We start from the raw sequence: 27,609 nt of genomic DNA on the forward strand, positions 1-27,609 counted from the left end.
TACATAGATTTAATTTAATAATTTTTGAGACTTAAAAATACCAAAGGTACCAAATTGTGATTATAGATATTGTACTTAACATTCTTTGTCCATTCTTAAATAAATTATAAAGAAGTAAAAATTATAACGATCTTCTGAGATTTAAATACTAACGAACTTCTGAAATTCAAAAAAAATAATTGAACTTTAGAAGTTCAAAAAATGAATTGAAATTTTGAATTTTAACGAAAAAGTTTAAGGTTTTCAAGATTAATTCAAAGAGTCTACTTCTTACTATTCCTTATTTATTATCAGTTATCAGGTATGTCATAATAATTCAAAAGATATCCTCTAAAAATTCAAAATGATCCACTTACTTCCAGCAACATCCTTAAATCACAATATGATCATACAGGATCTTTCTTGCCATATGCTTATTACCAGTCTGTTTATAGATAATATGAAGATTATATGCTATTTCCATTTTAAGATCCAATATGTCAGGATATTCTTCAATAAGTGGATTTGTGACTTTCAATGCACGTTCATAATAATCCTTAGCAACTGAAATTATTCCCATTTGATGATACAATCTTCCTGTATTGTATAAAATTTCAGCCATTGCTTCCGGTTCTCTTGTCTTTTGATATCTTTCCATATAATGCATAGCTTGAACAAGCAGGTTCTGCTTTCTCGTCGTGTACTTCTGATTGGCAATTTGTGAATATAAAATGGCAAGAATCATAGCAACCATTGGAATTTGAAAACGTCTGTAAATCTCATCGTAATGATTTAATGCGAATTTGTAGCTATTGGACAGCAGGAAGTAGTTGGCAATCATCATATAGACAAGAGGAGGAATATTAGCAGCATATGGAGTGTTTCTGTCAAACATTCTGATGATAAATCGATGATATCTTGTATCCTGTGTCACATAAACGATCAAATTAAATAAATTCCAAAATCTTGGCTTGTCACGATCGCTGCCTAAAAATTCACGAATCTTGTTATATCCAAAAACTTCTTCCTTATTAAACAGGCACGCAATAACTCCCATAAAGTCAATTTCTCTCACATGTGACTGTAGACGACGACTAGACATTCCAGCAAATGAGATTCTTTGTAAATGGATGAATTTCTTGTGCTTCCATGCTGTATTAATTAAATCACAGAATAGTGTCCAGTCATCAGACACAGTTGGTTCATCTTGCTTGCTAAATTCTGGTGTGTCAACATCATCGATCACTTCCTCACGATTTTTACGTAAATTCTTTAATTCATTTAATCGATCATTTGTTCTTGTGAAATTTGAGACTATTTGTACTTCCTGACGTGATCGATAATGAACACAGTGCCTTAATAGCATCATATAACCAAATTGTAAATATTCATCGATTCTGCCAAGATCTCTTAATAACAAGCACTTCTCTTTCAGTAATTCTGTTGACATAATTTCCGTTTGTGGATCTTGAGTTAAAGCATCAAGTGCTTCTGTCATTCTGCCTTCATGCTTCAAAAGTGCTGCTAATGTTAATTTTGCGTCATTATGCTGACTTAGTTCCACAACAATTTTATATGACTCAATTGCTTCAGGATATCTTTCCATTACTCGAAGACAATCAGCATGTTTAAGCCATACAGCTGCTAATGAGTATGTCTTACTTTTAACTAAAGGATCAAGCAGCCTTAAAGCACCAGAAAAATTTGATTTCTGTACCAAAGCTTCAGCTATGTCCAAATAACAGTCACCTCCATTTTCGACGTCAATATATTCCAAAACATTGTCAATTAAGGTAGTCACTAAAGCATCAGCATTAAGATGAATAAGGCAGATGCACATTTTCGTCCGAAGATCCATAAGCATGTTTGTTGGTATTTGAAGTTCTGAAAATTCATAAATCTCCTTTCCTTTAACTTCTTGCTTAGCTTTAAGCTTTAATCCAGTATGTGACATGAGAATTTCCAGGCATTTATAGTACTTCTTGTTGCTGATCAACAATTCAATTAAGGAATGTAATTTATCAGCTTTAAAATATTCTGGAACTTTTTTGTAGACTTTTAACATAGCTTCAAGTGACTTGCTTATTAGTCCTTCTTCCATATACTTTTTGGCAACAAATTCAGCACGGTCAATGAGGAATTCGTGATCTTCTTTAGGTATAAATCCAAGCATGCAAAAACTGCAATGCAAAAAATGCTTTTTGTCACCTAATTTCTCAAGAATTTCCAGCCTTTGCATACGAATTGATAGATTCTTTGGATCACATCTTGTTGCCTTTGCATAGCAGTAAGATGCTTGCTTTAAATTTCCTCTGTCCACAAATGCTTCAGCGACTTGAATCCATTGAAGTGAAGTTGAGCTTAAATGAGCAGCAAGAAGTAATAAATGGAGATACTTTTGTTCGTCTGTGCTTTCATAGATCTGTGACAATGTTATGTATGGTTCTCCAGCCATCGGTTCTTGCCGAATGATCTCCAGACACAATTTTTCACACATAGCAGAATCTCCGCGTGCAAAACACAGATTTGCTTCTCCCATCAATCCTATAAGACAAATAGAACTTTATTCACTAGATCCAGTGTTAATAATCCATTACTTACCCTGTAAAGCTGATGACAATGCTCGTTTGGACTTTTTGGCATGATGAGTTTCGGCTTTTTCAGCTTGTTGCTTAGAACGCGTTTTAATCTTCTTGACAACTGTATCATCATCAGAATCGTCACTTTGGTCATCATCTGGAACGTCATCAAATGACATTTCACTCATACGGCTTGCATATTCTGTGTAACTTATTTCCTCATTCATAAATTTTCTCAAAAGTATTGATTGCAACTTTTCGGATGCTCCACTCTTTTGTCGCTGCTTTTTGACTTTTCGTGGCTTCTTAGAAGTGGTTGCTGCCTTCTTTAATCTCTGTTTTATCTCCTCTTCCTCGCTGTCTTCAGCAGAAATTTTGTAGTCTGAATCTGCGATGGAATCTCCATCAAAATCATATTCCTCATCTTCTACAATTGGAATATCCTCTGCTTCAACAAATTCTGATAGTTCTGTAGTTGGAATATCTCCTTCCGACACTTCCTCTATTATATATTCACTCATTCTTTAATTATTTGATGCTCACATTTATTTTTTAGAAAAATATTCCGGTTGTTTACCTTTTTCCGAAGTAGTTCGAACAAAATTTAATCCGAACTGTTTGAAAATTAACAGAAAATCTCATTTTTATTGCATTTAATCTGAAAATTTTAAATCTGATATTTACCTGAATGATAGCATCAAAGGAATAAATACATAAACTAATATGGAAATTATTGATTATAAAATCAAGTTGAAATTGTTTTTGAAAATTCAAATTTTCTGTCTGATCCATGATCAATTATGAGAACAGAAAATAAGTTAATTTACTGACAATTGATGAGTTTCAACTCTTTATGACACTTAAGAGATTGCTATTTATTGACTAAAAGATGCTTTGATAAGGTTGTGACTATTAAATTGACCTATTATAATGAAGAATATTCTTGAAAATATATTTTATAGCAAATTTTTGCATGGATTATTCAGTTTTAAAAATTCAACTTTAACGGTGACTTCGTATAAAATTTGTAAATTTCCAAAAATTAAACAAAATTAAGTTTTATCTAAGGATTAACAGCTTTAATTACCGTGACTATTTACTAACTCATTTCGTTAATGCTCGACACTGCATTCTAACTTGAAGGTAAGCAAATTTTAAATTGTTTTAAACAAATATTCATTGATTTATTAGTGAATTTAATTTTTCCTGAAATAAACTGCAATTTAGCACAATTTATACATCAAATGTTTACTTAAATGCGATGTACAGTTTTGCTAAATCATCAATACCAGTAAAAGTACCGAAAACTTAAACTTTCTATAGAAAATCATTCAAAAAAATCATCGTCAATAATTGGATCAATTTTGATACACTTACACGTTAGCACTTGAAAGAGATTCATACATTGTTCCACTTACTGTGCTACTTACAAAATAGAAATTTCAATCTTTTCTCGTTTAATCAAACTGTATGATTTATTTTTATTGAATATAATTCTTCTTTTAAATAATTAATTATTTCTCTTAATTCACTGCATCATTAGTTATACAAAGAAAGAAACGAGAGTTTTCATTCCTCCTTAAAGTCGTCAGGGTCGGTCTGTTGTAGTCATTTAAAAAATAAAAATTGAAAACGTCAATTGAAAGGGTCTTAAAAAATAATAATAATTAAAGATGCTCAATTCATGCTGACAAATTTTATTATAATTATTTACTGCCATCGCCCTTTTTATCGCCTTCTGTTATTGACATCGACTGCATGCGTGAATGAAAATTGAAAATAGAAAAGAAAAATTAGCATTAATTAACGTATTGTGAAATAAGAAAAAGTATTAATTAGCTTACATTCATTCCATCATTAATTTGATCTTCATTTTTGCTATCATTCTGTATTACTGGCGTTGGATCTTTCAATGAAATTATATTTGTCATTGGTCGTTGTACGAACATATTATCCAAAATGTGATCTATATTCTCAGCACTACCGGCACCACCTTTATCATCTGGATTTTTATCGTCATCGGGATTTGATGAATTTGTTTTTGACTTATGATCTGGTGGAGCTAAAATAGGAATTGGATTAGGACGTCTCTGTGGCTGAATAATTCTCTGTTGATGTGCTGTCTGCATTTGTGTATTAGGATAATACGTAAGACCACCTTGTGTCTGGTATATAGGCTGGGGCTGTGTTTGTGCAGGTGGTGGAGCCTGTTGGGGTGGTGGAACAGTTGCTGCTGGCGGTGCTTGTATATTGTAATTCTGATAATTTGTATATTGTGGATAAGCCGCCGCTGGAGCTTGTGGCTGAATTGTAGACACATAATTTAGAATCTGTTGTTGCTGGGTCGGTTGGGTTTGTGTAGGCATATAAATCTGTTGGGCCTGTTGGGGTGGCAAGTATTGAGCAGGTGGAGTTGGCTGTGTATATTGATATTTTTCAACCATTGCGGCCTGCATTAAAGCAGCTTGTTGTGCTGCATATTCACTAGCAGGATTAGCAGCATAATATGCCGCTTGATATTTTTGTGCCTGAGCTTGCTGAGCTTGGACATTTGTAGCAGGTGGTGGTTGGGTTGCCATAATACTTGGCTGAGTTTGTGGAGTTGGTGGCTGCTGTTGTTGTGGGATATATGCAGGAGTCTGCTGTGCAGGCATCACATTTTGTACGTGTTGAGGATCAATTTCTTGTTGATGGTACTGTTGCTGTGGATGGTACTGTTGAGTTTGTTGTGTCTGTGGACCCTCATTGAGATTTGATCTCTGACGTAAACTTGAATACCGTTTTGATCTAGACATATCTGAATTATTAATCATAGATTGTGCTGGATCTTGCATATTATTAATCTGTTGATGCGTTGATGGTGGACCTTGATTTAAATTCAAATTAGTCGCCTTTCCTTGTTGCTGTTGATAATTCTTTTCCATTAATTTCATTTGATCCATTTGATGTTCTGTATATTGAATATTCTTATTCGGTGACATTGCTGATTGCTGTTGTTGATTAGAGATTTGTGTATGCATTTGTTGATGCTGACTATTAACCTCCTTTTCACGACTCGTACGTCCATAATTGCCTGATGAATTATCAAAGTTTAATATAGTTCTTGATGATGTTGGAGTCACTGATGAGCTATTAGTCGTAGCATTATTCATTTTACTATTTGTAAAACTCAATGTTGGCAATGGAGCCTCATTATTATTGTATCTCTGATTCGCTTGATTCTGTTGATGATGCGACTGTTGTTGTTGCTGATGTTGATGTGATGGTGGACCTTGCGATGATGAGTGACTGTTGTGTTGATGTGATGACGATGTTTGATGAGATGATGTCGATTGCATTTGTTGATTAAGGACATTATTGTTTTTAGTTTGAGTCGACTCATAATTAATATTTTTACGATTTTGATTTTTAAACTCGATATTATGATTAAAGTTTATATTCTTTTTGCCTTTAACATGGCGTGCATTGTTATTGTTGCTATTATCATTATTATAACGTTGATTTCTTTGATCCCTTGAATTACGATCGTCGCGTGGCTTCAAATCTCGATTTCTTACTGGAGAGCGATAATTAATTGATGACGATTGTGGATCATTCTCATCTTGCGGTCTTCGTCTGCGTGATCGTTGATGTAATTTAGATGATGATGTCGATTGCTCTTTTGATGATCCAAGTGCTGGAAAATCTTCTGGTTTTAATGGACGCCTAGGTGGCTTTGCAGCTGCCTGTGTCTTCTTATAAGCATTTTCATCCTCCCAATTTCTAGAGTATTTTAATTGATGACGTCCATATCGTCTTTGACGTCTTGGACGTGGTGGGCAATCTTCATTTCTAATGTCATAGCCATAGGCTGATACTAATTCTGAGCGAGATTTTGGTGCTTGTTCATATTCATTAAATCGATCGTGTGACCAACGATCAGCTGTATCTTTAACCTTCTTTACTTGCTTAGGTGTTACTTTCTGATTTTGTGTTGATAGTACTTTTGTACTTCCCGATAATCCTTCTGTACTATTATTTGCATTTTCTGGTGTTTCTTCTTCCTCTGCATCTAAATCTTCAGCTGTACGATCATCATGTTCATAAAATGTTCCTTTCTTCGGAATATATTGTGGATTACTTCTATCTTCATCATGATCTACTTTCTTTTTTGCACCGCTCTCACTTTCAAGTTCTTCTTGTCCATCGCCGGACTCTCTTTCATCATCGACCGCTTCATCATCGTCATCTTTAAAAATGTGCGTGGGTGAGAAAAAAATTGTTTATTGCACAATACTTTCGTCATTAATGCTTTAGTCTTACCAGTTCCTTGCTCATCCAAACTATCCTCTTCCTCTTCACTGTCTTCATATTCATCGCGTTCATTATCAGATCTTGAATTAGTACTTGCTGTATCATATTCGGACTCGATTCCGCCTGATGTCGGTGAATTTTCTGTTAAACTCTGTGGAGAAAATTATTCATTAAAATTGCTTTTTTTTTTTCTTTCTATCTCGGATGATGAGCAACGGATGGAAAAATTTTGTAAGATAAAGAAGAAATTTTTGCATCGTGTAAGTTTTTGGAAATTTCAATATAGCCGATTCAAGCAATCGTTTGTAAGAATTTCCAAGAAAGTCACGTTATTTTCAATAATAAAATAAATTTTTTTCCATTCAAAATGGACTTCATATTGAAAAAAAAAAATTGTACACAATGCTTTCAAACTGTTTTTACCATTGTATGCTGTTTTTCCTCACTCTCATCAGCACTACTTCTGTTGACAACATCGGTCATGATTTTCTATAGATATTTTAACTATTTTTTATTGTGTATTTTAGCAAATTTTATGGAATTTAATTTTTTTTTTCTTTTAAATTTAAACCTTTTTTTTCTCTTAAAAAAAAAAGTTTCAGCGAAAATCTTCGAAAATAAATATAAAGTATGAGTTTGGGGTTTTAGTTTGTCTGCCTAACTATGCCGCTAAATATTTTTGAATAATTTGAGGCAGTTAGGTAAATTTTTTAATTTTTGTTGACGTTCTTTATAAATTTTTGAAGTTTTTGAATTGAATGACTACTTTTAAGGTTATTTTTTGTTTGTAAATGAACGTTTATGGATGTAGCTACTTCCTGTAATGTTGTTAAATAAAGTTTCTTAATAAACTTTATGAATCTATGCTTTTAAAATTATTCTACCTGATTTTAACGATAAATTGTTTAAAAAAATTTAAAATTCTATTTAAAATTTAAAGATCATCAAAATTGAACAACCAGCAGTTCCATAACCCACTGATAAAAATTTAATTAAATAAAAATCATTAATAATTTTTAATTTTATTACAGATAATTTTTCGAAATTTAAAAGACCATTTCACTTTCGCTCCGGACCCCCTAATTCAATACATATTACTGAACACACCTAAACGCGGTCAAGAAGGTGGAAGAAATAAGCCGCAAAAATAAAATATTTTCATCATATTATAATTTCTAATTAATTCAAATTAAAAAAAAAAAAATCAATCATGGAGACTGAAAAGGCGATACCATCGCTTGGCAATCGGATTTTATCAAAGGAAGATCTTGAAAAATTACCAGACGATGTACGCTCAAAGTATGAGTTATTCTTTGCTGAATTTCTTGAAATGAAGGCACTTTATGAAACGCAAAAAACAAATTTAGGTGAGCTTAATGAAGGGTTTGTTGGTAATTTTATGGATATATGACTAGTAACTCAGGAAATTGATTTTGTTCCTATAAATTTTTATTCCTCATTTTTTTCACTTTTGTCAGACATAAAGAAGAAAAGTAATGGCTTCTCGTGATCTCCCCTGAAATTCAAAATTTCTTATCAATTCCATCAAAATAAACATTTTAGATAGTGCTATTCCTACATTCTCTTGTACTTATTATTAATAATTTAATCCCCAAAGACTCCCTTAATGTATTTTAATATTTAAATAATTTTATTTTGGCGGGTATAATGGAATTGAAAAAATTCTTTTTTTCTTGTTCCAATAAAAAACAACAACAATCTAACCTTATCCATTTTTTTTGCAATTTTACAGATGGCTTCCGTACAGAATATGAGCAAAAAATATCAGATTTAACAGAAAAATATCAAGATGAATTTGCAAAGGCACAATCAGCACATACATGCATTAAAGAACTGCGTGAGCAACTTGATGAAGCACGTCAAGAAGTGTCTAAATTATCTGACAATTTAAAGCGTAATGAATCAGAATTAATAGAATATCGTAAGGATCGACATGGTGTTGTTGATGAGCGAGATAGTCTTATGAAACAAGTTGAACGACGAAATTTTGAAGTTGAACGACTTGAGGATGATATTAAGTCATTGAAGCAGCAATTACAAGCGGCTGTTAATGCCAAATGTGAAGCTCTTTCCAAATATGATGAGATTCAACATAAGGAATCAACAATTGAATTTAAGGTAAGTACTTTACATCCTTAAAGCAGCCTGAAATCCTTTAATCTGAATTTTATCAATTTTTCTTATTCAGGAAAAAAGACTAGAACAAGAGCGAGTTTTACTTCAAAGTCAAATTGACATGCTCACCGCTGATCTCAATCGTAACATTCAAGAATTACAAAAATGTCGTAAAGATTCCACATCTCGTTCAATGACAATCGAAACAAAGCTTCATGAGAAGACCGAAGAGCTCAACATTGCCAATTCACAGATTAAGCATTTATCGGAGACTAATACATCATTAAATGCACGAATTGATGAATTATCACAGCAATTGCTTGCACATAGTGACGAATTTACTAAAATGATGGAAAAATATCAGAAGGAATTGCAAGCAAAGACAAGACTTGCTGATTTGTATAAGGAAAAGAGTGAAGAAGTATTGAATGAACAGCGTGATATAACAAATGTAGTTAGTGAATTGAGATCGACATTAAAAGAGGCAACAGATGAATATGGTAATTTAGAGACAAAATATAGACAATTGGAAATGCAACAACAACAAGAACTTGATAAGAAGAATGAAATCATTCAAAATCTTGAAGATGAGCTGAAAAATGCCAATGAATTGCTTAAAGCAGCCCAACAAGAAAATATTGATATTGCCGTTGAAAAATTATGTCCAGCAGCAGCAACAACAAGTAAATTGATAAAATCAGGAAAGTCACTAACTGAAATTTATTCATTGTATGTCAATACGACTGAAGAACTTACTCGTGTCAAAAAGGATCATGAACAAATGAAGCTCAGATTCTCAGAGGTATTACAGGAAATTCAGGAAAAAGCTCCAATTATTCAGCGCACACAAATTGACTTGGAAAAGGCAACAGAAGCAAATGGTGAACTTAGCAATCAACTTGAAACATTGATTCGTGAACGAGTCGATACAAGACAACAAATTGACGAATTAATGCTGAAAGTAAAGAGCTTAGAGTCTCAAACAAAAGAACTTCTTAGAGATCGTCAAGATTTGAGTCGTCAAGTTTGTCATTTATTGCAAATTATTGAACAAGCTCGTGGTGGTCAAGGTCCTCAACATGATGAGTCAATTACATCCGATATGAGTGGCAATGAAGTGATTACAAAACGTCTTGTTACATTCGCTGATATTCAGGAACTTCAACAGAACAATGTCCAACTTCTTGCAATTGTTCGTGACTTAACAGCTAAAGTTGAAGAAATGGACGAGATTAAGAGTCATATGGATCAAGCAACCTATGAAGCTAAAATTGAGAACTATACACGACGCTTACAGGAAATGCAAGACAATATGGAACTACAAACTCGTATGATGGAGAAATGCATTGCTCAACGTGAACATTACAAGAAGTTGTACAATGAAATTAATAAGAAAGGTCCAAGTAAGAATACAAGCATTAATGATAGTTTTATGGACACAAATGATGACGAAAATACACCAAGTGTTAGTAACACCAGCCTTAACTCAGCTGGCCTTAATTCGAGTATTGTTGTTGAAAAAGAAAAGCGAATTACGGATCTAGAAAAGAAAGTCAAGCAGTCTGAGAGTGAATTGAAGACATTGAAGGAAGAGTATGATCGTTATCGTAAGGAGAAGCACCAAAATGATGAAATGATGAATAAGCAATTTGATGGTTTACGTACAGAACTTCGTGAAGTATCCACCCTTAACTGTAAGCTGAAGGCACAAGTTGAACATCATGATGGACAACTTAAAGTCCAACAGAAGAATGTTGCCACATATAAGAAACAAATTCAGGCACTCGAGGATCGTAATAAGAACTATGAATCGACAATCATTAAGCATGAGACAGCAATGACATATTTGCGTAATGAAGCAATGGATTGCACAACAAAACTCAGTCGTGCTGAGATGATGATTGAAAAAATGACACAAGAAAATCGTATGCTTAAAGACAGCGAGACGCATCTCAAGGCTGAACGTGAGGTTCTTTATCGTGAACGTCAAAGTCATAATTTAGTATTGAATAATTTGGAAATGATAAAGACAACAATGGAACGTTCTGAAAGTGAAGGTAAAATGCGTTTAGAATCAAGATTAGATGAATTGACTCGTGAATGTTCAGCATTACGTAGACGATTACAGGAAGAACAAGATAGATTCCGTGAGTTATCGTCACACCTTGAACGTTCTGCGCAGACAGCAAAGGAAAGAATGGAGGAAGAGAAATTACTCGCATCAAAATATCGTGATGAATTAGCACAAGCACGTGATGAAATTGAAAAGAAGTCTCAGAAAATTGATCAACTTTCTAAGAAATTGGAAGCATCATTGACACCATCTGAACATGATAATCCTGTTGCTCAGGCAAATAAATTACGAAAGGAAGCTGAGATGAAATTAAATGAAGTAATTCTTGAAAAGGAAGCACTTGATAAGGAATTATCGTTCTCTAAGCAACACGCAAAACAATATTGTGATATGGCTGAATCGTATGAGAAGCAATTGCTTGAACTTAATCAAACATATTCTGAATATAAGGCACGTGTCGATGTAGACTTGGCTGAAACGAAAAAGAGTGAGGCACAATTAAAACAAAAAGTCAATGATTTAGAGACTGAAATTTCATTAGACATAAATAATCGTCAACTAATGGCTGGTGATTCCAATACTCAATTACATAAAGCTCAAGTCGACCTTAAAGAGGCACTCCTTAAGATAAGCGAAAATAATCGCGAATTACGAGAATTGCGTGAGAAGTCATTAGCATTATCAACATCACTTGACTCAGCTGAGCAGAAATATGCAAATGAAATGATTTTACACTCGAATGATATCAAGGCAATGTCACGTATGAAGGAAGAAATGTCATCGATTCGTGTACAATTTGATCAACTTAAAGTTGCACGCGAGGCTGCTGAAGATAAATTAGAAAGCGGTAGAAAATTGTGGACGGAACGTGAAGAAATATTGATGAAGGAAAAGGCTGAATTAGAGCAACGTCTTGAAGATTTAGATAAACAGAATGTTGCACTTCACGACCAAATTCAAGCATTATCAACAAAATTATTCCTTAATGTCTCACAATCAATGGATGATTCAGCCATGCATGTTGATTCCGCTGATACATCAATGAATCGTTCAGTTGCAGCAGACGATGAAAAGTCAAGTGAACAATTGCTACAAGTTATCAAATATTTACGTAAAGAGAAGGACATAGCTATTGCTAAATTTGATATTCTCAAGTCGGAAAATGCTCGATTAAAATCAGAATTGCAAATGATTCAAAAGAAATTGGATGAGACACAAGCAAATTATATCAATCGTCAAGATGAGCCATCAGCTATGAATAATGAAAGACATCAAGAATTATTGCGAAAAGTTGAGACACTTAATGCTATCACAGACAGTAATAGAATATTGCGTGAAGAACGTGATGCTTTGTCAATCAAATTTAATGCACTTCAAGAGCGTGTTACAAAGGTTGAGGATGAATTAGTTCCACTACAAGAAAAGAATCGCGAATTGGAAGTTAAAAATGATACATTAAGTACAGAAAATACATCATTAAAAACGGAAGCAACACGATGGCGTCAACGTGCCAATGCATTAATTGAAAGATCCAATAAAAATTCACCAGATGATTGGAAACGATTACAAACAGAGCGTGAAAATCTTGCTAAAATGTTACAACAAGAAAAGGACCAACATAAGAAGACATCCGATGAAATTGTTCAAGTTAAGCAAGAGAAAGTTCGTATTGAGAACGAAATAACAAACTTACAGAAATCTCTGACGACAAATCAAACGGAACTTAAGAGATTAACTGATGAGCTTACTCAACTTCGTCAGACGAATGCTAAAATGAGTCAAGAACTACTTGAAACACGAGTACGTGTCGATGGTAAGGAGGATGACATGAAGAAACTCAATGATGAAATCAACAATAAAGAGACACAATTGAGTGCATTGAAGGAGAAAGAAATTCAAATTCGAAAGATTGCTAAGAGATATAAGGATCAATATTTGGAACTTAAAAATCAAGTTGATTCTGGTACAGTTCCAGTTATTAGAGATAGTGATGGTGGTGATACAGCTATGGCTGATGCACCAAGTACAAGTCAACAAGATCAATTAATTGAAGATAATAAACAATTGGAAGCAAAAGTTCAGCTATTGCAAAAGGAAATTGATTCTATTCGTAATGATTATAGTCAGTTACAGCAAGTTAATACAGAATTGCGTACAGCCATTACAAAAGAAGAATCATGCAAGACCCTTTTGCTACAGGCAAAGAATAAAATCGCCCAATTAAATGAAAAGAAGGAACAACTTGCACGAGAATTGACTACAACAAAAACACAACATGAACAGCGTAATGATGAACATGAGCAAGTAATACGTAATTTAAAGGCACAATATGAGTCACGAATTCAACGTATGGAAAAGGAGATTAGTGATCATACAAATGAGAAAAATGAAATGGTTCAAAGGCTTAATCAGATGCATCGACAAATTGGTGCTAATCAAACATCAAAGCCAGCTAGTAGTACGATGGAAAAAATTACAACTGATGCGTCAACAAGAACTGCCAATGTAAAGCCAATGGCAGGTCCAAGTCAACAGTCAGCTACCGTTCAGCCATGGCGTGGAAATTCATCAGGTGATACACCATTGGCATCAATTCGTCCAATTTCTGTTCAAAATACAAGAACAGCTGCAGTTATGCCAACGACGAATACTCAAAGCTCATCACAGAGTACAACAACATCGTCATCAAATGCTGGAACATCATCAAGTGTAACAGCATTAGTTCCACCACAACAAGTTCATACAACTGGTTCACAACCAGGTGAGGCTATGTCGAGCTCACCAACAAGCTCTCATACAGATTACATGCCAGCTACTAGCTCAGCAACGGTTGTTGTAGCTGCTATTCCACCAATGGGCTCAAATGCAGCTGAAAGCTCATCACAAAGTCAAGAAATTGATCAAAATATTGGCGGTGAAAGTTCATCAATTCAGATTGTCACCGGTGGACAGCAAATTCAACAAGCTGTTGCATTAGTATCGCCACGTATTGAAAATCAGCAAGCACAAAATTCACAAAATTTTGACAATCAAACACCAAGTACATCTGGAACAACGTCATCATCATCGGTAAGTTCAAAAAAAAATTATCCAATTATTTTTACAGTTACGGAAATCATGTATAGCATTGGATGGATGCTATATGAGGATACAATTTAACCACAAAACAGTTTGTTGTTCATGACAAACTCGAGTTTATTATTACATTTAATTAAAAAGCATGAATTTAATTTAATATTTCCACAAACAGGCTCCTATTATTGCCATTAGCACGCATCAGCAAGCATCAAGTAGTAATGCAGTAACAACAACACAAGCAGGCTCTCATAAACGTCAACGTGATGAAGAAGGAGATAGTTCAACATCAATTGATGATGCTGTTAATAAACCAGTTCCACAAAAGCGAACAAGAGTACAGGAAGGAACATTCCAAGGTGTATCGGAATCAGGTTTGGAAGTTGAATATCAAGTACCAACATCATCACAACGTGATCAAGAAGATGAACCATGTATTGTATTGTCATCTGAGGATGATGAAGATGATGAAGCTATGCCGGATGAAGGAAATGCTGAAACCTCGGAAGCCTTTGAGAATGATGGAATTGAGACTGGTTATAATTATGAAATGGAACCACAGGAACTATTGGAAGGACCTGATATAGATGAGATTCAATCTAATACTAATAATGAGGTTGAAGTTGAAGATTTATCGGAAGTTCCGAGTTCAGCAGCACCAGCACAATGTCCACAGCCAATTGAATCATCAGCAAGTCGTCAAGGAATCAATGAAAATCAACAACAAATACAAAGTATAACTAGTGGTTCGGGAAACGGTAATGGCAACGAAGCTGGACCAACAACATCATCAAGTGGAACAAGCTCCTCTTCGTTAAGCCCTGCCGCAATTTCACAATGGCGTCAATCGCCAAATGCCACAACATCAAGACAACAAGCTCAAAATTTAATGTTAATGGGTCAATCATTTCATGATGATGCCGGTGATGATAGAATTGTTCCAAGTACACCAACTCTATACTCACGATCAAGAGGTGATGGATTCTCAGAAGTTGTATCATCACCACATCCCGCTCAAGTTCCTCATGCTGCTGCACGATTTACATTTGGTGAATCATCATCATCATCAAGCACACAAAGTCGTCCATTAGGTGAGGGTATGGATGATACAAGAATAGATTTATCAGATGAGCATAGTCAAGTAGCTGGACGTAGTGTGCCAAACATTCCTCAGCAACAGCAACCATCACCATGTGACAATTTAATTAATGACTCAACATCAGCCAGTACAAGTTCAACATCATCAAGTATGTCGACTGTGATTCAACAAGATATTCTTGAACAACCGGTTCCTGGTTCTAGTAATCAAGAAGAAAGTCAAGTTCCTGAAATTAGCATTACAACTGATGAAGGTAAAGGAACTTCATTAAACATTCATGACACATATAATAACCATTTATTATATCTTTAATTAGAATATGAAGGTGCATCTACATCAGAAGGTCAAGATGAACAAGAAAAGGCAGAGCAACAAGATGAGGGTGATGGTGTGAGTTCAGAAGGTGAAAAGTCATCAGTAACTGGAGTTGCGGAGGTAAAATAAAAAAAGCTATAAATTTTAAATTAAATATATTAAAGGATTAAATATCATATAGGATGAAACAAGTGAAGCAGATGTTCTCGAGCAGCCACAAAACTTACGAACAACAAGATCAGGATTAAATCGTGGTACAAACCAAAATCAACCAAGAGGTGGACGACAAGGACGTGGATCGCCTCGTGGTAGAGCACCAATAACATGGAATCAAGATGGAACACAAATGCAACCGCAACAGCTTGGCGGTAAGTTTAATAAAAAAATAGTTCAGATGTAGAGGAACTGAAAAAAATTTAATAAAATGTAATTTATTATCCACAGTTTCACCGAATCGTACTCAATCATTCCCGAATCCACGCGGAGGTCGAGCACGTCGAGGTGGTAGAGGTCGAGCATCCAGTAGTTCACCATATAATAATATGAGATATTAAAAAAAAAGAAGGAATGTATGCAGGAATTTTAACTTGTATCACGAAAGCATAGAAAGGAAGGAAAGGATATAAATGGATAAAATTTATTACATAACATGCTTATTAGGAACTCCTTTTCATAAAATTCTAACTATGTATATGTAATGATAATTAGTTTTTTAAGATTAATGATGAGCATGCACTAGACATTCATCATCCTAACATTTACATTGTAATTTAATATTTTTTAAGTCGTTATGAGAAAAATTCTTCTTTTTTTTTCATTTTCTGTTCTTTGTCTTGAAAATAAAAAAAAAAATTATTCATTAATTATTATATCTTAATATTAATATTATTGACTATTATTATGAGAATATAGAGAAGTTCCATTATTTTTTTTTTCATTTTTGTGATTCTCAGACATGTCAAAAAGCATTGAAATAAAAATGAAAAAGTTTCTTTCTAAATGGATTCTTAAAAATATAATTCACGATTGTTTGTGTCTTTTATTGATACTTACTTACTGGAACTATGCTCCGATGTGGAGTCTTGCTTGTTTCCTTGGCTGGGGCGCATTGCCCATTGCCGCAGACAGCTCTATCCTTCGAAACCTTCTGCCAGTTCGGGATATTAAGGACTATAGCGTCCTTTTCAACACATCCAATCCAGGAATTCTTCGGTCTTCTTCGCGATGTGAAGCCTAGGTTTCTAAAAAACGCCTTACATCTGATTCTGTTGCTTTCTTCCTAAAATCTTTTATTTGGTGTCACTAGAGTATTGCCAAAGGGAATTGCTGTTAATAGTCTTTTGTCTGACTTGCTGCTATTTCTTAGAATTAGACCAACTTACTTGCATACAAGGTCAACTTTCAGGATTTAAGGAAGCAACGCTACGCAGAGATTGTTAAATTTATCAAATAGATTAGAATCCTTTAAATGACATTAAGGGATGGTACAGCAGATCGTAGATCGAAGGATCCTGATCGTTATTCTGTCTATTCATCTCCTTGCATATTTAGTTTGCTGATTGAACAGATGAATTGTGATCCATGATCTCTCATAGGTGTCGCATGTAACTTATTCCAATTTTCAATGTCAGGTACATAGACTAATGATTGAAGGATTCAGCGTAATTGGGTGAATCAGAAGGCAAAACAGCGACTGTTTTACCACAAGGTAAAACCGTACAATTTCTTGATAATTTGTACGGTTTTGTAAAAATCATATTCATTATTAAGAAATTGTACGGTTTTTGCCTGTGACAGTTGCTTGTTTTGCAACATGTATAATGCTTGAGGGATCCATCCTAATAACTGGAGTCAAGGCGACAAATTCTTGATAATTTAGACCTACAGTTTATAGTGGGATGCGAACCAGTTGCAAGCTATGCACATTGCTTAGACACGGAGGGAGCATGTGCACCCAATGACTCCCATGTATCAAGGATTATTTTCGTATTTATAAAATTGTAAGCCTAGATCCTTCAATCCTTAATTAAATAGATTTTCAAAATCCCATCCCTTAAAAATTTGTTAATTCCACAATATATCATCAGAGTATGGGGAGTATCAAGTGCGCACATCTTGTAACCAATTCCATTCCACGAATCAAAAGCACTTTGTCTTAACAATCAAATTAGCACATAATGTCAGTTCCTCGTGAGACTTTAAAATTTCATTTTACAAAATAGATCTAATTACGATGAGTAAAATTTCATAGACACACGCATATCTTGCTGCTAATCTAATCACATTCATCACAAAAAAAAATTCACTTACTTCCTTTCATCCTTAACGAGTGACATTTTCTCGTAGCATTCATGTAACTTTATGAATGTATCTACCAGAGTATGACCGTTTCAAATTCGAGTTCGAACTTTTCGAACCCAACTTATTTTAAAATAAAAATTTACGTTACCAAGAAAAGGTAAAGTAACGGTCAAAAAAAATTTGAATTTTGATGAAAAAATATTTTTGTCGCTAAAATTCAAATTTTTTTTGACCGTTACTTAAACTTTTCTTCATAACGTAAATTTTTATTTTAAAATAATTCGAGTTCGAAATGTTCGATTTCTTCGACAATCAAATGTCCATAAATTCGAATTTGAGACAGCCACACTCTGGTATCTACAAAGACTATTAGCAGTCAAGTAAAAACAGAATGTGATAGGGGAATAAAAAGCTTTATGCATGCATAACAAGCTAATGTTCATTACAACTTGCTACACGATGATTCCCATATGATGAATAATTAATCATGAGGGAGCTTCTGTAATTCAAAAGTCAAGTGCAAAAGGTACTAAATACATACATACACACATCTCTTCACACACAATGCTCCTTTTTTTTAAGAAAATGATAAATGATGATGATCCGTAGTGTGAGGAAGGTTCGTCATTCTTTCTTCCTTTTTTTTTTGTTGCTAGTTGACTTGCTTAATAGAGGAAATGAAAATTTTCAATGCCATCAGTGTGGAAAAATTACTTTTGTTCTATTATTTACTCTTTTTTTGTGTGTGTGCTTTTCTGTCCCTCCTTCCATTCCTCCTTTAACTCATCAAATTTCATTTTCGTCTCTTCTGTTCTGTTGCTTCTCAACTACAATGTTTCACTCTTTCATTGTCGGATTTTTCCTTTCTTTTTCTTATTTTCTGTTTTTGTTTTAAATTTGAATGGGGTTGATCATAAATGAGGTTTATGATTTGGATGGAGTTTCAGGAGGTTCTAAAGATAAATCTTAGTGAGAACTGGAGGTTGCTTACTGAGTTTGCATTTAATCGACGGCAATTAGCGAAAGCCAACTGAATATCATCGGAAGTCAACAATCGGCAGTCAACGGTGATTGGCCGCTACCGATGGATTGGTATCAGATAGGACCACACATCATCTGAAGACACCAAAGTGAGAAAGTCCTTCTGTTAGGCGCTAGAGCAATTTTTTCGATAAAAATAAAAAAACACGTGTTTTGTATTTTTTTTTAGATAAAAACAGCTGTAGCTCTTCAACGGAAAGGAGTTAATAGATGGTTGATACATCGATGGATAGGTATCAGCAAGGGCCACATTTCATCCATAGACACCAAAGGAAGCCGATTGCAAGAAACTGCAATTTTTTATATCTTGACTTAAAATCTTAGAACTGACTATAAATTATACTTTATTAATCCTGATCCAGCTGTAAATGCATAAGAACAAGGAAGAGATCCATCGAGATGTACAACTTTATTTAGAGATCCAACTACTTATGTCCATTCAGCACATCATTTACCAACAATCCAACACATAATAATTTTTAAATGAAATTTGCTTCTGTTTAAATAATGGAATTAAATTTTATTGCTTATAATTTGTCAGACTGTCCATTTTTTTGCCTTTTTCTTTAGTTATGAATAATTAGTTGACCTTAATTACTCAGAGACCTTCCATAAAGTGGTTGACATTTTCTTAGTAAGCAAGTAAATTGTTGAATGTTTTACTTTATGATGATTTCTTGTTTATTTTGATGTTATTAAATGGAAATTTTGTAGATGTGATGATGATGATGAGCTATGGTTAATGATGATGAAGACAAAAAAATGAGAAATATTTGATGAAGGCTCAAGTTGCATCACTTAAGGTGTAAATAATTATTTTGGATATATGATATGGTTATGAGATTGACATTGATTAAAGGAATGGAGTTTTGAAAATATTTATGGCATTTTCTTACAGCCTTGATATTAATTTTTCAAGGATTTGGTTAAAAAAGAAGTATGTTTTGATAATTAACGACTAAATGACTTAATCTATGCGAGAAACTTTGGCAACATTATCTGTTACTACAAGAATTAAGCTTGCTCATTACAAAATGTGTTATCAAATATATGTGGTAAAATGCCATACTTAAATAATAGTTATTCATTTAGTTCGATCGAAGATTGTCAATGAAGTAATTAGGTTTCATAGTTCGGTATCTAATTATTGTGATACTCACCAAGCGGTCTTGGGTTCGAGACTCGACAGGAGAAATTTAGGTAAGTTGATCTTTTTTGAAGCATAAGCAGTGAAAACGCGGCTCACAGTCTCTCTTTGTAGGCTAAAGACATTAAAATGACAAAAATGTCATCAAAGGACGGGTTCTGATCAAACTATAAACTGTAGGTTTATTTAGTGCAGTGGTCTGACCCCCACCCTTAGTCATTAAACAATTATTAACCGTGAAACGCCTTAGAGCAGCTCTGGATCTAAATGATTTGAATAACTAAAGGTTATTTTAAGAAGGAGAGGGGACAAAGCGTTATGGTATTGGTATGAGGCTTTAGAAATGTAATTTTTGAACAAAGAATTGATAAAGTAGTTAACCCGAAAAGCTCAAATTGGTTGTTTTTGGATTCGATTATGAGACTTCGAGACTATCCCCATCAACGTACTTACTTACTTTCTTGGCGAAGGTGCACGAACGCCCTTTGCCGCATTTAGAATTCGTGTCTTTTGATAATCTCTGCCAGTTTCTAATTCCCAGCACTTTTGCATCATTGCTCACACAGCAATCCCATGAGTTCTGTGGTCTACCTTGATGTCGCTATCAACAGCTTCCTTTAATTTACACCAGAGCTCAAAATCGACTGAATTTAAGTCTTCTTTAGTCGATTCGACTCGACTTAAATTGAGTCGACCAAAGTTGATTTGATTTTTTGTTGAATATGGAGGAACTCGACTCAATCTACACGAGTCGAATACTTTGAAATAATTATGAAAAGTAAGTTCAGCAACACAAATTCTTAATTTCCGAAAAAATACTTCATACACAACCTATTTTATGTCTATATGATCCTCAACTACAGCTTCAATATACACAAATTTTATATAATAAAAAGCGCAATAAATTTTCATCAAAGCAACAATCCAACTTACCTCAATCAACATCAAAAACATCCATGTACGAACATATGTACGCAAAAATAAAAAAAAAAGTTTCATCAGAAAGATAATTTTTCATCAAACAAGACAAGTTTAATTTTTTTTTCCAGCATCTCTTTTTCTTGTTTTACACAAATAACATTGTGGATGTATAATTTTCATCATGAATATGAGCATATATAGAGGAATGTAGCATTTTATAAGATTTATTCGACAAACGAGCTGATGTGAAATGAGACAAAAATTAAAAAAAGGAAAATGAAGAACCATTTCGCGTTGTATGTTTGACATCAAAGATTGCAATTTTCTGTGCGGGGCTATAATATTCAAATTTACTTAAATTATTTTTTTTTTTTGTTCTTATGAAAGAAGGAGATATTTTTAAAGGCTATGATTCGGGGTTGAATTTAGGGTTATGTGATGATTTTAATGATTTGAGCTAGAACTGAAGGTTGTGGAATTGCAGTAGGAAAATGAAAAATTTGATACCACAAATCAGTCAATCAATCAAAAAACGGCACCAGGTCGGCATAACTCTGACTATGTGCCGGATTCGTTTTAATTTAGGCAATATGCTAGAGTTACACTGGATTGTTTGCCAGATTTCGGATCAGTTAGCCGATTTATGATATTCCAGTCAATTGCTAAGAATTACCGTTCGGCACACGTTTTCCACGGCAGTCAGTTGATGACCTCAGAGCAGATCTTAAAGACGAGTCGAGCAGACATCAAATGCATCGACTTCGAGCTTGCCACAAGGTATCCAAGTGGCAATTTTTATGACAGTTAACACTCTGTAAACTCACTTGTGTGATCCTCATTTTGAGAAAAGCTAGATAAGGTCATGTGACAGCCACTTGAAAGACATGAATAATTTGTGCCGATCGGAGTTATATCTCACATGCTTAACCTTAGCATTATTTATCATTACGTGAATCCTTGTAAAGCTTTAAGTCGATTAGAGTCGACTCTAAGTAAATCAAGTCGAATGCGAGTTGTCTCGAATCTTCAAAATCGATTTGTTTTGAAGTCATTGAAATGAATCAGTGTGACTCAAGTCAACTCGACTCAGACTTCATTGGTGACGTATTTATGAGAGATGGTTAGTGGAATCAATTCCTCTCCAAATTCTTCAATTTGTTAGGATTTCAGAGGTATTAATCATAAAAATATTCTGACTTACGCTCCTTCCGCTTTGTATGCTAATCATCTACAATTACTAGGACATGGACATAACCAGCATAACCTCAAAATCAATGAAACACTAAAGAACAGAGTTCGAAGTCGACTCGAATTTTGTATTAAGTCGATTTGACTATTCCATCCAAAATCCAAGTCGACTTCCAGCTGCGTTAAAGAATAACATGATTTGTCATCCAATCCCTAACCTAGCTTCACCCCTGTCACAATTCCATATTTTTTTCATTATATAAAACTCTTTCTTCATCTCAGAATTGCTCTCTTGTTTCCTTTTTGTGTATATGCTCTACGCAATTTCCATTTTAATTACATTTCTGCAGTATTTTTTGGAAAAATTTTCATCGCCTCAAATTTTCTATTTTCAAAAAGAAAACTTTAAAAGCTTTTTGTTTGTTCACTTATCAGCACGATCCCCACTCTTTTTTTTTGTTAAGAATAGGAAAATAACAATGAACAAATTCCTCATCGATTTACAAACTTTTGCAAAAATTTTAATTTATGGATGAAAATGGAAAAGTTTTTTCTAGATGAAAAAGCAAGCTTTTTTTTTTGGTGTTCATGCAAAAAAGTATTTCCATTTGATCTTAGATGTGTGCATAGGCAAAAAAATGGGTATTAATTAAATGCAAGGAAGTTTTATTTGATTTTTCAAAAATTTTGAAATTTTTTTTGAATTTTTTTTTAGTGCATTTTCTATTTGAAAAGTAAATTGGTTGTTTGACTGTGTTTAGTTTGTTGGAATTTTACATTTTCGTTGATTTAGTTTTGATTACTTTATTTGTTACTGATTCTTCCTCACCGGTTCTGCCTTCTCTCACACAGCAGTGATCAGTATCCTTTTATTTTCGCGACACGTCCACAATGTGCTACGCCTGTATCGAAACTCCAAGTAGTAGAATTGACCCATTGCGATCAATTAAGGATCTAGTCTACTCGAAATCCTCACGATTAAGATCGAGAAGAGGATCAAGATTGAGAAGAGATCGAGTTTCAAGCACAAAAGAACGAGATCAAGCAGGAATCGAGATCTAAAAGAGTACAAGATTGTGTAGGGATCGAGATATCCGGTCTATTGCCTAACCACTCACTCACAGATGCCTTACTCTCGCACTTGCAGATTTGCCTACATTTACTAGAATAACTAAATTCCATGAATTTTTCTACACAAATATCTCCAAATTCTCATACGAAAAATTCTTATTTAGCATAAATCCAAGGACATTTCATTAAAAATTATCATGAATTAGGAAACAACACAAGGAATATCTAAACATACAGTGCGAGTAAAGAGGTGTTGTGTTATATTTTCATTTCGTATATGGAATAAGGAACAAAAAAAAAATCTAATTTAAATTCAAAGCTTGAACTGAGTTTAATAAAATTAAGTGCTAGTAGAATTTATTTGCTGTCATGATTTACTGTCGTTGTTGCTATATTCATGTATTTTTCATTGTAAACTTTTATCTCAATTTTTATGTGCACGAAAAAGGCAAAAAACAGAAAAAATAAAGCATTGAGTTTGGGGCGGAAATGCTGAAACAAAATATAAATTTACAATACAATCGATTCATGATTCTTGTATTGAGGAACAAAAAAAAAAGATGAATGAGTTTAACTGTGGTCAGTACAAATGGAGAAAGAGAATGAAAAACTATTAGAAATCTACCACCTATTCCTCTTTGACCCTTTTAGTTCTAGCACAGTTTTACGGTTGTTTATTATGAATTATACACAGTTTGACATTTAGTTAAGCTCAGTTTAGTTCAATTGAGTTCAAATTCAGTTCAATCCAGTTGAATTCAGTTAAATTCAGTTCAAATTCAATTCATTTTAATTCAATTCAGTTCAATTCAGTTCAAATTAAGTTCAATTTAGTTCAAATTCAGTTCAATTTAGTTTAATAATGTTCAATTCAGTTCAATTTAGTTTAATTCAGTTCAATTCAGTTCTAAAAGCTTCCAAATTCATCTTACTCAAAGCAGCTTACTTACTCATTTTTACTAAAATCTCTTCCACTTTGTCTACGTTTACGTTTTCTACCTGAATTGATTTTAAATGGTTTTACATGTATCCCAAAAATTTTTCATCAAAATTGTTAGGTGAGATTTACATGAAAGAAAATTTTGTATCACTTGCTGGAATTTTTACCACATCTCATCAGTTTTGTCTAAGCTAGCCTTAAATTTGTTCATTTTCTGTTTTGTTTAACAAGCTTTTTATTCATGTTTTTGATTTTAAGTTTTGCTTGTTTTGCAAAAATGTAATTTTTAAAAAAATTTGTTTTTGTTTCATTTGATTTGAAATTAGAAATATAAATACTAAGTTCCAGTTTAATTCCATCCAATTTGCCATTTAAAATGACATAATTTTATCAATAAACTGTTTGAATGTAAAGTAAACATAAAATAGTCATTTGTAAACATCAACAAACTTAATTATTATCATACTCATGTATCCATCATCAAAAGCATTCAAATGACCAATCATCAATTTATGCAAAATGTGATATAAATCAATTATCTAGCCTAAACAAACTAATTTTTGGTTACAGTAAATGATTCCAAAGTTGTTTTATGTACAAAATTTTCATTTCATTTGATATTCATCAACAAAAGCACTAAATTGATGAAATATTTACACAGTTTTGATAATTGACCATTGATTTTTCAATTAATATTCTTTATACACTTTTAATGACAATATTTTAATATTTTAAATCGAATTGAAACTTATTTGTACTGAATTGAACTGATTTGAACTGAATTTGAACTGATTTAAGCTGAACTGAATTGATAATTGAACTGATATGAACAGAATTTGAACTGATTTGAAATTAATTGAATTGAACTGATTTGAGTCAAATTTGAACTGATTTGAGCCAAATTGAACTGAACACAGCTGAATTGAACTAAATTAAATTGATTTGACGTAAAACCGATTTAACAAAGCCTAATAGCACTAAATAACAAACTCTATTCTATTCAGGTATTAAAAATAATTCAGCAAAATTTATAACAAAAAACTTTTAACATAAAATTTTATCATCTAATCTGATATAATGTCTGTTTAAGCTTTATGAAGTTGTACGGATGATTAAACTTAATTAGATTATTATCTGGTGAAAATCGATAATTTTTCAAATCGCTAAATTTCATTCACAACTAAAAAAGCTAATTTGAATTTTCAAAATATCTATTGAATTTATAATCAATTTTAAAATTCAAATACATTTTTGATAATTTTATTGAATATTTCTGTTTAATTAACCATGAAAACCCAATAAAACAATTCATATTTCATGCTTTTAGCATGTTTTTTGAATACAAAATTTACAGAATATAATGATGATAGAAAAACAAACAAATTTCAATTTTGTGGTTTTGGGAGTTTTTTGATAAAGTCATGGATGATACGTGATTTTATCGTAATTGATTCCAAAATATTCATGAGGTCACATGGATATAGGGTTAGAATTAGAGTGGAAGTATTAAAATATATTCCATAGGCATCCATGCATTAAACATTAATGAGACAGAGTTTGAAATTCAACATTGGAAGATGGATTTATTGGAGTTGGTGAGATAGCTATGATTGACTTGATGTCACATTCCCGAGTCACACAACATGATTGCTAGGTCACCGCTACGTTATAGAACTTGAATTAAACTTAAATTGTACTTGAATTGAACTTGAATTGAACTTGAATTTAGCTTAAATTGAACTTGAATTGAACTTGAACGGAACTTGAACTGAACTTGAATTGAACTTGAATTGAACTAAATTGAATCGAGCTTGAATTGCACTAAATTAATTTAGAATTTGAGTTCGAATTGAACTTGAATTGAACTTGAATTTAGCTTAAATTGAACTTGAATTGAACTTGAACGGAACTTGAACTGAACTTGAATTGAACTTGAATTGAACTAAATTGAATTTAATTGAACTAAATTGAATTGATTTAAGTTGAATTGAACTTGAATTGAACTGAATTGAGCTTGAATTGAACTTGAATTGAACTGAATTGAACTGAATTGAACTGAATTGGAATTGAACTTGAATTGAACTTAAAATCAACTTGAATTAAGCTTGAAATAAACTTGAATTGAACTGAATTGAGCTTGAATTGAACTTGAATTGAACTGAATTGAACTGAATTGAACTGAATTGAACTAAATTGAACTAACACCATAGTGTGCCTCTACTACATTATGTCGTCTAGCTAAATAATACTCAAATCAACCACTATCAGCCATAACAACAAAAAAAAAATTCATTAAAACTGCCAATGTTACTAAAAATCAAGTCTTAAAGCAATTAAAGCTATTGAAAGCTTCTCTAAGCTTCTTTTTCTGTTATTTTTAGATATATCTGAACAAAAAACCGAGCACACAAATTTCATGAATAAACATGTGAACATCCGAAGAGATCCTTTAATGGAATCAATAAATCATCCTGAAGTTTGTCTTACGTAGATTCCGTATAGTAATGCGTGGGAAACAGCATTTCACTTTTATCGAACAAAAATCTCAATTATTTTAAATGATGAATAAATCTACGTCAAATTCCAAATTCCAAAATTCATTGACCTCGTAAATTTAAATCAGTTAATTAAGGAAAATCCTCACAAAACTTCTGTAACTAATTCCAATCGTCCCACTAGAGCTTTTACATAGAAAAACAAAAATATTTGAGTGCTTTTTATTTGTTGCCATAAGAACTTTTTTATAAACATTTCTCGACAGGATTTATTGCTATGTAGGATATTCTTTTTTTGTCAACTTAATGACAATAATCTCGCATTTAAGTATCAGTTGGAATTTTTATTGAGTGTCCGAGTAAGTTGGTAACAAAAAAAAATTTAATGGATTGATATTTAGATGTTTAGAGATGTTTTGGATACAATTTAATGGAATGTAATAAAGTTTTGGAAATTTAATGAAGTTGTTTGATTTAGTGGATGAATTAATGCATGTTGAGGTTCATTTATTAATGGGTTTGATCACTTGTGGGGGTTATTGCTTTGGAATGAACTCAGTCAAACTTTGTTTGGTCGTGATTTATATAATCCGAGCTGCATGTCGAGGATGACACTCGAACTGCAATGTTTTTGAACGGAATGATGCGGTAAATTTCATTTCTTGCATTTATTGGAGTTGGTGAGGTAACGATGATCGAGTTGAATTATGTCACCTTTCGGAGGCACACAACATAATCGCTAGGACGCCGCTAAGTTACCTATTTGATGACATAACGTCAAAATTACTTTGACAGCTATTTTTGACATCAAAAAATGAATTTTCAATACTCTAAAGCTCAAGCTTACCAGCAAAATGTCATAAAGACGTCGAGTTGTCCACTTCCTTTATCAATGCGTTCCTAATCACTCTATATCACCCAAAAATCTATTTAATTACTACTAAATTATTCATCA

At 33.1% G+C, this 27,609-nt stretch overlaps 3 protein-coding genes across 3 annotated transcripts; 1 reads left to right on the top strand and 2 right to left on the bottom strand.

The window, feature by feature from the left end:
• Window positions 1–263: 263 nt before the first annotated feature.
• Window positions 264–3,143, bottom strand: LOC139086274 (general transcription factor 3C polypeptide 3). Its single transcript, XM_070634679.1, has 2 exons — window positions 2,581–3,143; window positions 264–2,523 (listed from the first exon to the last, which is right to left on the bottom strand). The coding sequence occupies exons 1-2, from the start codon at window positions 3,077–3,079 to the stop codon at window positions 371–373; spliced, it is 2,652 nt and encodes an 883-aa protein (XP_070490780.1). The 5' UTR covers window positions 3,080–3,143; the 3' UTR covers window positions 264–370.
• Window positions 3,144–4,006: 863 nt separating this feature from the next.
• Window positions 4,007–7,428, bottom strand: btz (CASC3 exon junction complex subunit). The gene is made up of 4 exons (XM_070634680.1): window positions 7,275–7,428; window positions 6,861–7,002; window positions 4,403–6,786; window positions 4,007–4,312 (listed from the first exon to the last, which is right to left on the bottom strand). The coding sequence occupies exons 1-4, from the start codon at window positions 7,332–7,334 to the stop codon at window positions 4,265–4,267; spliced, it is 2,634 nt and encodes an 877-aa protein (XP_070490781.1). The 5' UTR covers window positions 7,335–7,428; the 3' UTR covers window positions 4,007–4,264.
• Window positions 7,429–7,909: 481 nt separating this feature from the next.
• On the top strand, window positions 7,910–16,569 carry Mgtor (nuclear basket protein megator). The gene is made up of 7 exons (XM_070634678.1): window positions 7,910–8,218; window positions 8,605–8,990; window positions 9,061–14,130; window positions 14,312–15,488; window positions 15,552–15,670; window positions 15,732–15,918; window positions 15,995–16,569. The coding sequence occupies exons 1-7, from the start codon at window positions 8,062–8,064 to the stop codon at window positions 16,102–16,104; spliced, it is 7,206 nt and encodes a 2,401-aa protein (XP_070490779.1). The 5' UTR covers window positions 7,910–8,061; the 3' UTR covers window positions 16,105–16,569.
• Window positions 16,570–27,609: the final 11,040 nt, after the last annotated feature.

The sequence above is a fragment of the Chironomus tepperi genome, unplaced genomic scaffold (assembly GCF_022539635.2).
Source record: "Chironomus tepperi strain 1889 unplaced genomic scaffold, CSIRO-AGI_Ctep_v1 contig_85, whole genome shotgun sequence".
Lineage (NCBI taxonomy): Eukaryota > Metazoa > Arthropoda > Insecta > Diptera > Chironomidae > Chironomus > Chironomus tepperi.

Excerpts from the sequence above, each read along its gene's own strand:
- LOC139086274 (XM_070634679.1), bottom strand. The coding sequence starts at position 3,079 with ATGAGTGAATATATAATAGAGGAAGTGTCGGAAGGAGATATTCCAACT. Across the intron at positions 2,524-2,580 it reads ATTGTCATCAGCTTTACAGG|GATTGATGGGAGAAGCAAAT; the intron begins GTAAGTAATGGA and ends TTTGTCTTATAG.
- btz (XM_070634680.1), bottom strand. The coding sequence starts at position 7,334 with ATGACCGATGTTGTCAACAGAAGTAGTGCTGATGAGAGTGAGGAAAAA. Across the intron at positions 7,003-7,274 it reads AGGAAAAACAGCATACAATG|AGTTTAACAGAAAATTCACC; the intron begins GTAAAAACAGTT and ends TTTTCTCCACAG. Across the intron at positions 4,313-4,402 it reads AAATTAATGATGGAATGAAT|TCGATGTCAATAACAGAAGG; the intron begins GTAAGCTAATTA and ends TCACGCATGCAG.
- Mgtor (XM_070634678.1), top strand. The coding sequence starts at position 8,062 with ATGGAGACTGAAAAGGCGATACCATCGCTTGGCAATCGGATTTTATCA. Across the intron at positions 14,131-14,311 it reads GAACAACGTCATCATCATCG|GCTCCTATTATTGCCATTAG; the intron begins GTAAGTTCAAAA and ends TTCCACAAACAG. Across the intron at positions 15,919-15,994 it reads GCAACCGCAACAGCTTGGCG|TTTCACCGAATCGTACTCAA; the intron begins GTAAGTTTAATA and ends TATTATCCACAG.